The sequence below is a fragment of the Marmota marmota genome, unplaced genomic scaffold, assembly GCF_001458135.2.
Source record: "Marmota marmota marmota unplaced genomic scaffold, marMar, whole genome shotgun sequence".
Classification (NCBI taxonomy): domain Eukaryota; kingdom Metazoa; phylum Chordata; class Mammalia; order Rodentia; family Sciuridae; genus Marmota; species Marmota marmota.
In genome coordinates, this window is record NW_026000068.1 from 25,157,739 (window position 1) to 25,172,052 (window position 14,314).

Sequence of the window (14,314 nt, forward strand, 5' to 3'; positions counted from 1 at the left end):
TATATATATATATATATATATATATATATATATATATATATGATTTTGTGTGTGTGGTGGTACTGGGTTGGAACCAGGTGTGCTCTACTACAGAGCTCTACATTTCAAGCCATTTTATTTTTTATTTTGAGACAGGATCTCACTAAGTTGTCAAGGCTGGGCTCAAATTTGTGATCCTCCTGCCTCGGTCTCCTGAGTACCTGAGGTTATAGGTATGTGCCACTGCTCCTGGCTTTCTTCAGTGACTCATTATTTAATACTATGTTCAATTTTCATGTGCCTTTATTTCTGCCTCTCCTTTTTTGGGAGGGGGTATCAGGGATTGAATTCAGGGGCACTTGGCCACTGAGCCACATCCCCAATCCTATTTTATTTTTATTTTTTTTAAGTTTCTTTTTTTTAATTGGCTGTTCAAAACATTACAAAGCTCTTGACATATCATATTTCATACATTTGATTCAAGTGGGTTATGAACCCCAATCCTATTTTGAATTTTATTTAGACACTGGGTGCTCGGCTATAATTTCTACAGCTTCTCTTGCTGCTGATTTTGTTTCCTTCCACTGTGATCAGATAAGATGTAAGAAATTATTACATTGTTTTGAATTTGTTAAGACTTGCTTTATAGAATAATAAACAATCTGTTTTGGGAAAGGTTCTATGGGCTGATGAAAAGAATGTGTGTTATGCAGCTCTTGGGTGGAATATTCTATAGATGTCTATTAAGTCCATTTATCTATCATATAACTTAAATCTGATGTTTCTTTGTTGATTTTTTTTTGTCTAAATGATCTATTTATTGGTGATAGTAGTATATTGAAGTTACCCATGTTATTTATTGGGACCTATTTTACTTTTGATGTCTACTGGTATTTTTTTTTTAATGAAATTGGATGTTCTGATGTTAGTGCATATGTATTTATAATTTTTATATCTTATTCCCTTGATCAGTAGATAGTGAAGTGACCTTTTTTGTCTCTTAACTGATTTTGTCTGAAAGTCTATTTTGTCATATATAACTACAGCTATTCCTACTTGCTTTCACATTCCATTTGCTTGGAATATCCTTTTCTATACTTTCACTTTGCAGGTTTCTTATATGCAGCTGTGTTAGTCAACTTTTTTTTGCTGTGACCAAAATACTTGGCATAAACAACTTGAGGAGTAAATGTTTATTTTGGCTTACGGTTTCAAAGGTTTCAGTTCAGGGTTGGACAGTTTTGTTGCTTTGGCCTGAGATGAGGCAGAACACCATGGTGGACGGGCATGGCAGAGAAAATCTGCTCAGTTCTTGGAGTGGTGGTGGTGGTGGAGGAATTGGATAGAAAATAAACCCTTCTGGGACACACTCCTATGACCTGCTTCCTCCAATCACATCCCAACTGCTTACAGTTTTTATATCCTTCTAGTAGTCCTTTAAATTATTAACCCACCAAACAGATTCATCTGCTAATGAGAGTATTGTCCTCATGATCCAATCATTTCCCTAAAGCCCCACACCTGGACATGGCTATTGTAGGGACTAGATCTTAAACAGATGAACTTTGGAGAGACATTGTAGATTCAAACTGTAATAGCAGTGTATTATTGGGTCTTGTGTCCCCTGCTCCCTCCCAGACAGGGTCTTGGTTTTTAATCTATCAGATGGTCTGTGTCTTTTTATTGGAGAATTAAGACCAATCACATTCAGAGTTATTGAAAGTTATATGATCATTTATATGTTATATGCTTACTTAATGCTTTTCATGGAAGGTATTTTTTCTTCTTATTTATTCTGAAGGCTAACCTTGCTGGGTATAGTATTTTTGGTTGGCAATTATTTTCTTTAAAGACTTGAAATGTATTGTTTCATGTACTCCTGGCCTTCAGAGTTTCTGGTAAGAAATCTTCTGTTAGTCTAATGGATTTGTCTTGAAACGTGATTTGGTGCTTCTCTTTCGCAGCTTTTAATATTCTTTATTTCTTCTGTAGTTTTGGAAATTTAAGTATAATATATTGTGGATATGTTCTTTTCTGGTTATGTTTATTTGGAGTTCTAAATGCCTCCTATACTTGGATGTCCAAGTCTTTCCTAAGATATGGGACATTTTCTGCTATTATTTCACTGGCTATGTTTTCTGTACCCATGGATGCTTGATCTTTTAATGCTGTCCCAGAGATCTTGTATGCTCTCTTCATTCATCTATTCTTTTTTTTTCTTTAGTACTATGAACATTAGGAAGTGACAGATTACCTTGTTTGTTCTTATTTCTTGTCCATCTATGTTGAGATTATGTTATGCTCGAATTCGGGACCCCCGAAGACTACCAGAGACCCAAGATCGATGTAAGCAGCAAAGAGGTGTTTATTGCAAGCTAGCTCGGTCCTCCGCACGCACACACAGCAACTGGTGACGCTGAGAGACCCCGAGCCCAGGGTTTGCAGCATTTTTATACATTCTTTGGAGAGGGCAGGGACTTCACATACATCATAGCAAATCATCACACACCGCGGGAAAATCAAATAACAACTCTAAAACATGATTAGCACATTCACTGGCGGGAACAAGTTGGATAGGGGTGATTGGTCAGTACAAAAGGGGTATTCGTTTGAACTGATTGGTTTAAGCCAAGAGGGGTGTACGTGCTGAACTACATGGTTTCCCAACAGGTTATCAACTACCATAAACTACTGGGAGGGTCATCTGGCATCCCAGGTATTTCCCTGTCTCATGCTGATTGGTGGCTGCTAGGGGGTTGCTATGGATCTCCACCTAGCCTGACTGAGTCAGGGACACCTGGCGCAGCAGATCTCTCCTGTTATTTGTAGATAAACAACTTAGCCAGGTAGGAATGTGCCTAGGAGTGCTCTGTGGGTTTTTCCAAGGACAAAGGTTATGTCCCTTCCTTGGACAGGCTTTGCTCTGAGGTAGAGGCTGGTTTTTCAATATGCACATCTGTTGGGGTCAGTATCTCTTCTGTTTTTATGGTATGCATTTTTCTTAAGCCAGTGTGACTGCAGTGGTTTGTCATATAGTATGTTTATTTCTAATCTGACTCCATAGTGTAATCTCCCTGTAGCTTGTTTGGTTGTGATTTGTGGATTAGGGCACAGAGCATACCATATTGAATTTGAAAAGATACACTATCTCAGCAAGACTTGTAAGAGTGGAGAATTCTTGTACTTCAGATAGATATGGTATAGATAGCAGAGTATGTGGGATGTGACCTCTGGGTACTTCAATTTTGGGAGTGGTAGCCTCTATCTGGAGTTGGGGTTTTCCATAAGTACTGTTGATGGCAGTAGCACTATTATTTGAAAGTGATTTTGATGCTGATTTTTTCAGTGTTGTTGAAGAGTCTGAAGCTCCTGTCTTCTTATTGGAGACTGAACTTGGAATGACAACTTCTCCTCTGTGGGACTCATCTTCAGATATAATAGCCCTGCATGATCTGACCAGGTGTGGCCAAGAATGATGTAGAGGATCTACATAGATGTAATGACATTGTGTTTTTCTTCTCTAATATGACTGTGGGAATAACACAGGATACAGTCCAGGATACAGTCCCCAGCCTTCCTTATCTGTGCACACCTAGTATGGAAGGTCAGTTGAGAGCTTATGTCCCCCTTTTCTTTAAGCAGAAGTGTCTGCCAGGATCTTAGCAGGACTGGGTTATGGTTGGTGCTGGGCTTAATTCCTCTCATCTGAGCTGGGAATGTTGTCAGAGACATCAGCACTTCCCTGATGCATCTGAATCCCTGGGTTCAATTTCTCAGCACTGGAAAAAATAAAAGAGAGAGAGAAAGAGAGAAATAATTAAAACTACCTAAAAACAAAAAGAGAATGGATAGGGAAAATGATATTAAAAATAAAAGGGAAAAACAGGAGAAAGAAAAAAAAGGAAAAATTAAAAATGAAACAAAAGTAAGGAAAAAAAAGATAGAATAGAGAACAACAACAACAAATTCCTCCAAGGCACTCAAACATGTTTCTTACTAGGACTTCTAAGGTTGGAATTCACCAGGTATGGGGATAATAGTGTGGTTCAACTACTGCTTGCTATAGTTCCTCTCAGCTCTTGCCAAGTGAGTTTGGGGTGGTATCCAGGTTGTGCCCTGGGTATCTTGCTGAATAGGTTGAGGCAGAATGTTGATCTTGAAGGGGTATATATATTCTCTCACAAGGCTTTTAGTCTGTGCGCCTGGGGGCGTGGCGATTGTTGGAACCACAACAAGCCCTTCTCCTCAGCTGAATTTTGGCAGAATGTGGTCTGTGCCAGGTGTATGTTTGCTTCTGAGGGTTTTAATCTTTGTGCTGGGTGACCTGGTGAATGGCAAAACTGTAGCGGATCCCCAGAATTTCTCCAAGGGTAGGGGGAGCAATTGAACCACTGAGTTCTGAACTGAAAGGGATGATACAAGGACTTGGCAGTCAGCTAGCCTTCATCCTGGCACCTTCAGACCTGGTCATGCAGAAGCACACTTGATTGGTTTGTTCATGTTGTAGAGGTCAGAATTGCTGAACTGGTGTGCCCTCTACTCCTTCTAGTTGCAGTTGGGTGGAGACACTCCCTTAAGCCTCACTTGTCTCATGTGGCCACTGCCCATCTAGTCAGTGCAGCAAATGTCCACCGGAACCCTGAGATGTGATTATACAAGATTTTCTGACCCCCAGAGCAGTTTGGTCTCTGACAGTAGGACCCATCTCAAGGGCTCCTAGCTAAAGCACTGTTTGCTGAGGTGAATTTCTTCTCTAAAGCTAACTTGTAATGCATAGTCCTTGTCACCTATTTATTTAAGTTGTTTGTCCGTAGGGTGCTGTCCTCTGTGCCATATTGCAACTTTTTCTCTTTCACCTTTACACCCTTGGAAGGGAGAGTCCCCTTTCCCCAGCTGAGCTTCCAGACACTGGGAATTCTCTTGTTGTGTTATTATCCCTACTCTCTGGCTTTCACCAGGTTTTGTTTCCTTTGCTGTCAATTTACAATGTTTATGCATAGCCACTAACCCCAAAAGCAGTTACACAACTGTTGCTTTGTTTCCACCCCTGGGAGGAGAAAACTAGTACTGGGTGTCACTATTATGTTATCTTGAGCCTTCAGGGTTTTTTCTTTCTAGTCTTTTAAAATTTAGAATAGTTCCTTAGCTTTTTGAGAGATATCCTTTAATTTGAGTTTTACTGATGTTTCCTCATGTTAGAGACAGGTTGTGCATTTTGGGAAGGAGAATTACATTAAATACTGCTGTGTCCTCAGTGTACCACAGTCAGAAGGTGCTTGATGTTGGTTTGTCTCGTTATTTATGATGTTAATTTTTGTCACTTGTCTAAAGTGGAGTCCACCCATCTTTTCACTGCAAAGGTATTGTATTTTCCTTTGTAATTAATAAATAATGGTGGGGAGATAATTTGAGATTATGAAAATATCTTATTCCCTTACTCACAATCCACACATCTAGCATCTGTTGATATATCTTGCTTGAATCAATTTTTCCTATGATGGTTGCAAAATGAGGTTTTCCCAATGCCATCATTCTTTATATATTTCTTAGAAAACATTCTATTTTAAAAAGCTGTCATTACTTATTTACTTATTTATTTATTAGCATGAGTACATTATTTCTTATTTTATTCAATGGGTTGTAAGCTAGCACTATAATTGATTTTGATGCTCAATTTTCCTGAGATTTGGCCTGTGGGAATCCTGTTGGCTCTTTCAATGTGGCTTCCATCATTTAACAGAGCAATTCCTTACTTTCTGGCACAAGATGTTCTAGGCTCATCTTATGTCTTCCTTTTCCCAGGCCCAGACTCAACAATTTCTCTAAGGAACTCTGATTTTTTAAAATGATATTTCAAATTCAAGTTCTGTTATGAGTTGTGCTCTTTCATTGCTACTGGAGTTTTATTATTTCTAGGTCTTTTCAGTGATAACATTAGAAAAACATGTTTATGCTGGGCATGGTGGTACATGCCTGTAACCCCAGCAACTCAGAAGGTAGAGGCAGGAGGATTGCAAGTTCAAAGCCAGCCTCAGCAATTTAGTGAATCCCTAAGCAACTCAGTGAGACCCTGTCTCTAAATAAAATACAGAAAAGGGACGGGAGATGTGACTCAGTGATTAAGTGCCTCTGGGTTGAATCCCTAGTACCAAAAGCAAACAAACAAAACAAAACAAAGAAAAACATGTTTATTAGAAATGATGAATTCATAATTATGCTTCATTCTCATGTCAAGGTTATTCCTTGGCTTTTCTATAAAAATATTTACTTTGAAATTTTTTCAAACAAATACTTATTTACTTAGTCCTGTAATTTATACCAACCAGTTTCAGTATTGCTATATCCATAATACTCTGAAAAATAAACCTATTGAGAAGAGTTCAAGATCTGAATGCACTCATTTTGTTTTAGATTATGTGTGTGTATGTGTGTATAAATTATATAGAGTTGAAGTTTTGTATTCCCAAGTTACTTGGAATAGTTTTTTTCCTACTTTCCCCTACCTCAGGTGACTATGCTCTTCAATTGAAGTACTATTGAGTCCATTTGCTTCTGTTTGTTTTTTCCTCATCCCTGTTTAGCTAATTTTATTTTCTGAATACAAAAAGTATTATATGATTCAAAAAATCAGAACTATATTAAAAGATATATTCAAAGATGTACCATTTCTTCTCCTACTCCTTCTACTCAATTAGCTTCCCCCACTTCTTAGAAGTAATCAGTTTTATTCATTTCTGATGTATCCTTCCTGTGATTCTTATCTTGGCCAAAATAAGCAGAAAAAAAAATGGAATGTGCTTGAGTTTGCATGCTATCCTTGTGCAGGGACCATGCTTGTCTCTTCTGTATGATTACAATTTCAGTGTATATAGTACTGAAATAAATACTTAATGTGCTTTTAATAGTAGCTGGAAGTAAGAGTAGGTCAAAGTAAGAGTAGAACAGTAATAGGATTCAAGGGCAAGGGGCAGGACTCCAGATTGGGGAGGCAGTACAGTGTAATGAATAAAGCTGGGACTGTAGAATCAGACAAGCCTGTGACGCTGGGAAAGTCATTGAACCTTTCTGAATCTTCTCTCAAATATTAGAACCTACCTTATAGGGTTATTTGAGATATAAAGATAATACATGAAAATACCTGACAATGTTCTTAATTGGTAGCTAATACTTTAATCATAAAACTAGTAACAATAAATCATTACATAATTAGGAGAGAGAGAGAGAGAGAGAGAGAGAGAGAGAGAGAGAGAGAGAGAAATGGCAGATAGATGCTTTCTGTAGTTTTCCACGATTCTCACAGGTGAAACTCCTCAGGTGAAAAGACAGTGGACCTAAACAGTCATGATTTTAACATCCAGGTCTCAACATTTCCCAGGACAAAAAGTATATACATAACTTCATTAGAAAATTTAAAGAATGCTTATAATGAAACCAATTTCTAGTCTAGTCTGAGACAGGAACTGGAAAATATGTCCTGTAAAGGGCCAGATAGTAAATATTTTGTGCTTTGTGGGTTGTACAGCCTCTGTTGCAACTACTCAATTATGTCAACGACTTAGTCACCATAGCCATGGGCAATACTTGAGTGAGTATGGGTGTTTCCCTGTGGGACCAACCTTACTTACAGATACTGTGATTTAGGTTTCATATAATTTTCACATTATAAATATTGTTTTGATTTTTAAAAACCATTCCAAAAAGAGTAAAAACCAGCTGAGGTAAGTGGTACATGCCTGTTGATCCCAGAGACTTGGAAGGCCAAGGGAGGAGGACTATGTTTGAGGCCAGCCTCAGCAACTTATTGAGTCCTTGTCTCAAAATAAAAAATAAAAAGGACTGGGGATGTAGGTTGGTGATAGAGCACCCCTGGGTTCAGTCCCCATTGCTACCTCATTCTTCATTCTACCTATTTAGGAGGCTAAGTTCCAGGTAACCCATTCTATAAATAATCAATGTCTCCAAGTTTGCTTCTAAATCTGGCCCAACTTCTGGTTTTTCTCTCTAAGTTTCTCATACTGATTTTCCCTTCTTTCATCCCGGATTCTCTGCCTGGATTCTCACCCTGCTGCCTGCTCTGACTCCTGGTAACTGCCTTTCCTCCTTTGGTCTGGGTCCTCTTCTAGTGACAGTTATATCTACTCAGTAGCCCGGGCAATGAGAAATTGCTATTACTCCAACCTTTATTTCAGGAGTAAGGGTGAGGTCTTTTACTTATTAATTTTATATAATGCTTATTTTTAATAAACTCATAAAAATAAGTCTGAAAAAGTAAAAATAGCATGTGGTAGAACACTGAAATTTGCATGGTATAATTAATCAAATATAAAATAGTTTCAAGCTATATCAAGAGATAAATTAGAATAAAAGGTAAGAAAACAGTCCAAGTTAAATTCTTTAATACCTTTAAAATGGTTATGTAACAGCATGTTTAAATTTTTTTCTTTAGACTCTAATCTGTTGCTTAATCTTGTTTATTTTTCTGTGGCAGTTTAGAAAATGTAGTTGTATTGAATGGTATGTTCTGATTACTTTTGTTTTTGTTAACTATGGAAGTCTAATAAGGATTTCTAATAAAACAATGCCAGATTATGCAATTTCTGGTTTCTTTGCTTTATAATTAACAATTTGTCATGATAAATAATAAACTCTGTTTAAATTGGTATTATTTTCCATTTGCATGTAGCGTGCTAATACTGTAACAATGAACATAGCAATATTCTTAAAATTTAAGTGTAAAAAAGGAAATCTACTCACATTTTTCATAAAAAAATCCCAACCTTCTCAGGTTCATCTTTTATAACTTTTTTTTTTTGATGATGATATCATGGAGATGCTGAGGTACATGAGATCAGTTTCTCTCATTGGACACAATGATCAATCAGAAGATGTTACACGTCCATGTGGCAAGGATGGGGAATACACCAGCTTTTTTGAAGTAGCAGCAGCACCTGACGTTTGTCCTGTCATTCCTGTGAAGGATTTGTGACTCCTGAGGCAGCTGATGGCCTTTATTTTGACCCACTTCTTGTCACTGTGGAAGTACTTGTACATTCATGCAGGAGTGTTACCCTTGCATAGTTTTCTAGAGCTCTTGTCCCTAAAATCCTTTCAGAAATTCTTGGTGCCATCTTAGGAGCCTGTATGAGTCAGGATTCTATAGAGGAACAGAATCAACAGGAAGTATAAGTGGGATCAGTGGTGCTATACTAGACTGAAGGCTTCTGGAGAATCACTGGCAGAGTCAGTTGATTGCAGCAGCAATCAAAAACCTATTCAAGAAGAATCAAGCTTGCATCTGCTGCTGCTTCCTTGCTCTTCCAACTTACATTCCATCCAATTCATGGTCCTATTGGATGGTGCCACTCATGCGTAGGGAGGGTCTCCACTTCAGTTGATTATCCCACATGCTAAGATACATCCTCATTGATACACCCGAAAACCTCTTACTCATTGGCATCTCTTAATCCAATCAAGTTGACAATTCAAATTAACCATTACAGGACCTTAGATCTAATACTGAGACTCTATATAACCGATGCATTATAGAGAAGATTGAAGAAAGATGAGTTTCACGTTTCTACTTTAGTCTTGAGTTCTCATCTAAAATAGACCAAGGAAGAACAATAGTATAAAATCACTCTTACTGACTCCTAAATGATAACCACACTTATCTCTTATTACGTGTCAGTCTTCTTAGTCAAGATCATACCATTTGAATCTTTGCATTTGTAAATAAGGTTTAAAAAATGTAGCCAATAGAAAAATCTTAAGCTTTATATTTCTGTAGTGGGTCTCATGTTGAAATGATTCAACAATCATTTACAGAAGGATTTTCTGTGCAGGCATTGTGCCATGTAAAGGACTACAATGATGTGTAAGACTCTCTGTCCCCAAGGATATCACAATTTAGCTATGGTAAGTGAGAAGAAAAGGAGCAACTGCACTGTGATTTGTTGAATCTAGGACATCACTTGGTTTTCCTCAAGCCTCCGTCTTCCTGATCTACCAAAAATGTTGTTAGAATTAAATTAAATAGCAAGTGTAAAGTGCTTAGCTTAAAGCTCAGTGTATATAGCAAAAGTATTGTAGAAGATGACAGTGGCACCTTACTCATTCCTGTGGGAGGAAGTTAGGGAAAGCTTCCCAGAGGACGAGGTAACTGTGAGGTAATTGAATTCTGAATGATAAGGAAGATGAAGAATGATTGGCAGTTAGATGGTATGGTTTTTTATTGTTTGGTCTTCCTTCTTTAACTGAGCCTTAGCTGCATTGTTAGTATGTCAATACAATGGATATAATATGTCAGGAGCATGAAAAGTAATGCCACAGAGTTATTTTTTATAACATCATCAATTTTCTTTCTTTCAGAGAATTAAAGATGGTAGCATTATTGACTCAGTTAAAACAATCTGTGTGGGGGATCATATTGAATCCATAAATGGAGAAAATATCGTTGGGTGGCGTCACTATGAAGTTGCTAAGAAGTTAAAGGAATTAAAAAAAGAGGAACTCTTTACCTTGAAGTTAATAGAACCCAAGAAGGCATTTGGTAAGTTTTGTGTGGGTGTGCGCGTACATGAATCATCTCTTCCTTTCATCTAACTTTTCAAGGAAACGAGTACTGTTATGTGATGCCATGTGCTTTTAGTATTTCATCTTATCTAACACATCAACTTGGGACATAGAGAATGACAGAGCGCTGTGCTTACAGGGACAACAACTACTGAAGGAGGAAAACATAAAGCCTTGTAGAAGGACATTTTCTAAACAAACATTTGGAATGACAAAGACTAATGTCTAGTGACTAAATTTGATGTGGCTGTTCCAATCTCTGAGAATAGCACATTGTATTGTTTTCATTTTGCTGAGCAGTAAGATTTTTGATTGAGCACTTTAAACCATAATAACTGTTGTTCATGGACCTCAGCAGCAAAAAGTTTTAGTTATACACAGAATTGGTATTTAAAATAGTTATCTAGTCTATTTTAAAGACCTCCTTCACGTCTACTTTTCCTCCATTGGCATTTTGAATTTGGCAGCTTGGAACAGTATGAAATTACTCCCTGGTTGATGTGACATCTGTACTTGCCTAGTTTTAGCCACGGCAGCTGTATTACAACTGTCGTTCAAACCCCCAGGGCCATCTCATCTACATGAGAATGTGCCAGCTTCCCTCTCACTACCCAGCACTATTTTAATAAGCCAGATGAAGGCCTTGTGTTCACCAGTGTTAAAATATCTTTGGCAGAATCATTCCAAGCCTGCCCTTACTCATCCGTGACCCCACCCACCCCATGTTCTTTCCTTTGCTCACAGAACACAAATATGCCTTCTAGTTGTTTCTAATGCCATTTTCTCAAGGCAGTTAGTGAAAGTGGTGGGAGAATGTAGTGGGTCTGGGGAATCACATTTTCCTTGTTTTAGCAAGTAAGCTACATCTATGGAATCAGGAAGTTTTCTCTGCTCCCACAATTCTGTGCCACTTAATGGAGATATAGTAAAGGTTACATTGCTTGTGGGAGATGGAGTTCCATAGCAGGTATAAGAAAAGAGTGCCTTCTGCCTGTGCTGCACCTGGAGGGAGCACTCTAGGAAGCTGCTGTGATTCTGCCTGGTACCTGCAGCATCTGCTCTCCCTCCTACAAAAGAAGGCCAGTGGCCCCCAGGCTGCTCTCCAGCAGCTTCTTTTGGAAGGTCTTCGTTTGGTAGTCCAGCTCCCCCGATGGCGTGGCATATGGACTAATAGGGCAAAGGAGATTTGAGATAAATATTCTTATTTGATTTAGGTTTTTTTTGTAAATTAAAGCTATTCTCTTAGTACAACTGAAGAAATATGAACTCTTCCTATATTTTTTTCTAACATATATTGTGTTTTCCAGAGTTAGTTATTTTCAGTTATTTCCTGTTTATGCATATATCTTTTGGTTCTTTTATCTTTGTAGAAAGTTGCTATTTGTCTGAGTGTTACAGATGTTATTGTATTTAGCCATTATTGTCCTATAATTATAGTTCTCTCTTTGATATCAGAGACATGTGACGTAGTTAATGTACTTACTTAAGTATCTAGCTACTATTGAACCTGCTCCTTATTGTCTAGTGAATTTCACAGATATATCTGAGATGCACCCTGGCTAGGATTTTTTGGATAGGGGTATGTATTTCAGTATCTCAAATTCTGTTGGTGCTGTGGGCTAGGATACCTGGAGATTGATTTTGGAGCAGTGATAGCTTTTTGTTTTCAAGCCTACTAGTCTACATTTTTCCTCTGTGGCTTGACCCTTGACTCTAGCCCTAGCCTTAGAAGAAAGCTTTACTGCTTTGCCCATCCTCTAGCCCTTAATTTTGTTACTTTTCTTTTTGCTTCTGGGATAAAGGCAAAGCTGGTCTGTTTCTCATCCTCTGGCTTCATCCCAATGCTTAGTTCTTTGCCAGGGAGGGAGATTATATCAGAAGGTACTTGGGGGATCAGGCTTCCCCCAATTCTCTTGGTTGCAATCTTATCTTTTGCTATGTTTCCTTCCTTTCTCCTTGTATTTTCTAGCATTATCATTGACTCAGGGCCAAAAATTCAAATTTCATAACCTTTTATTAATTATCTGCCTCTCTATTATCTAGAATTTCTACTAGGAAACAGGGTCAGTCTAAGTCAGGAAGGGTTTTTTTTTCCTTTTTTTTTTTTTTTTTGGTACCAGGGATTGAACCCGGAGGGGCTTAACCAGTGAACCACATCCCTAACTTTGCAACAGGAGCTTGCAAAATTGCTTAGGGTTTTACTAAATTGCTGAGGCTGGCTTTGAAATTTTGATCCTCTTGCCTCAGCCTCCCAAGCTGCCGGGATTACAGGTATGCACCACCGCACCTGGCCCATTTCTAGGATCTTACCAAGAACAGTCAGAAGTGGCCACATACTCCAGTATTTTGATATTTTCCTACCAACTTCCCTACAGGTTTAGGCAGGAGAGGCATGTGAGTGAACTATATCCTCAAATACTTTGTTCTGCCATGGCATAATGATTGTGAGCACAACATCTTTATAGCAAATAGGGGAATTCTTACTACCTGATTCCATTTCCATATTTTAGGACCACTACTTCCACATTCCACTTCTAGAGGCCCTATATATGTTAAGATTCACTATGTAATTTAAGGGAAAAGCATTTGTTGGAAATCTACCAGGTAGGTCTCAAACAAAAATAGTTGATCAAGCCTTGGGAAAGTCAGTAACTTTCAGGGATGTGTATACCAGGAAGCTTTAATGGCATAGGATTGATGGACTTCCCTCCAATGATTTTTCATGTCACTCTACATAGGATTCAAATTCCTAGAATGTGGGGGAACTGATTATGTCATTTGCCCATCCTGAAACTGGGGAAGGCAGACTATGTGATTGATAGCTCTACCAAAATCACACAGAACAGAGAGGGGGAAGTTTCCTTTTGGGTAGGAAAAAAGCAACAGATGCCCAGCTTATCCTTTATCCTACACTGTTACTCCTTGTTTTGAAGGCAGAGCAGTGTTGGTTTTCTTTTAACCTTGAATCTGACTCTAGCCAAGCTGTCTGCAAATATTAGAATAGATCTGGAGAGAAGAGGATATTGTCAACGGCTTTGGATATCTGTCCTTAAGGATTTCATTTTTATGCTATGAATAGAGTGCCACATAAATAGGTGTTTGGCAGTGAACTAGCTAGAGATGATGACAGCAACAAACACTGTTTCTGGGAAAGAGTAAAACCTAATTTTTCTTGGTGCTGGCCATGGGATTTTGAGGCTACAGATTTGGACTGTACTTCTGGGAAGTCCTTCACTTTTGTATCCCACACATGATTTGCTGAGAATCTCCTGTGTTCCAGGTGTTCTGATAGGTGCAATGGAGCCTAAGAAGGAAACCCAAGTTCCTGCTTTTTGAGGAGCTCACAGTCCAATAGGTAGTTATGGACTGAATTGTGTCCTACAAAATTCGTATGTTGAAATGCTAATCACCAGTCCTTCTGAATGAGACCGCATTTGGAGTTAGGGCCTTTAAAGAGGCAATTATGTTAGAATGAGGTCATTAGGGTGGACTCTAACCCATTCTGACTCGTGTATCTATGAGAAGTGGAAATTTGGACACAGACACACTTAGAGGAAGAATGCTATTTGAAAATGAAGTTAGGCATTTATTTATAAGCAAAGGAGAGTGGCTTCAGAAGAAATCAGTGCTGGGGACACCTTAATCTTGTACTTCTAGCCTCAGAACTATGAGAAAAAAAACTTATATTGTTGAAGCCACCCATTTTGAAAATTAACACAGAGGCCAATAGGCAAGGATAAAAAAGTACAATGCCAGGTCTTTG

General features: G+C 38.3%; 1 protein-coding gene and 1 non-coding gene across 4 annotated transcripts in view; one reads left to right on the forward strand and one right to left on the reverse strand.

Moving 5' to 3' along the window:
- Positions 1-14,314, forward strand: part of Gipc2 (GIPC PDZ domain containing family member 2) — an 87,039-nt gene that overhangs the window by 39,775 nt on the left and 32,950 nt on the right. For all 3 annotated transcript variants that reach the window (XR_007351583.1, XM_048814130.1, XM_015490555.2), the window contains exon 3: positions 10,348-10,528. Coding sequence is in view for 2 of the 3 variants with exons in the window: in XM_048814130.1 (XP_048670087.1) it covers positions 10,348-10,528 (181 nt within the window). In the remaining variant the exon portion in view is untranslated. The remainder of the gene's footprint in view (positions 1-10,347; positions 10,529-14,314) is intronic.
- LOC125620023 lies at positions 6,760-6,864 on the reverse strand. Its single transcript, XR_007351605.1, has one exon. It is a non-coding gene; the product is annotated as a U6 spliceosomal RNA (small nuclear RNA).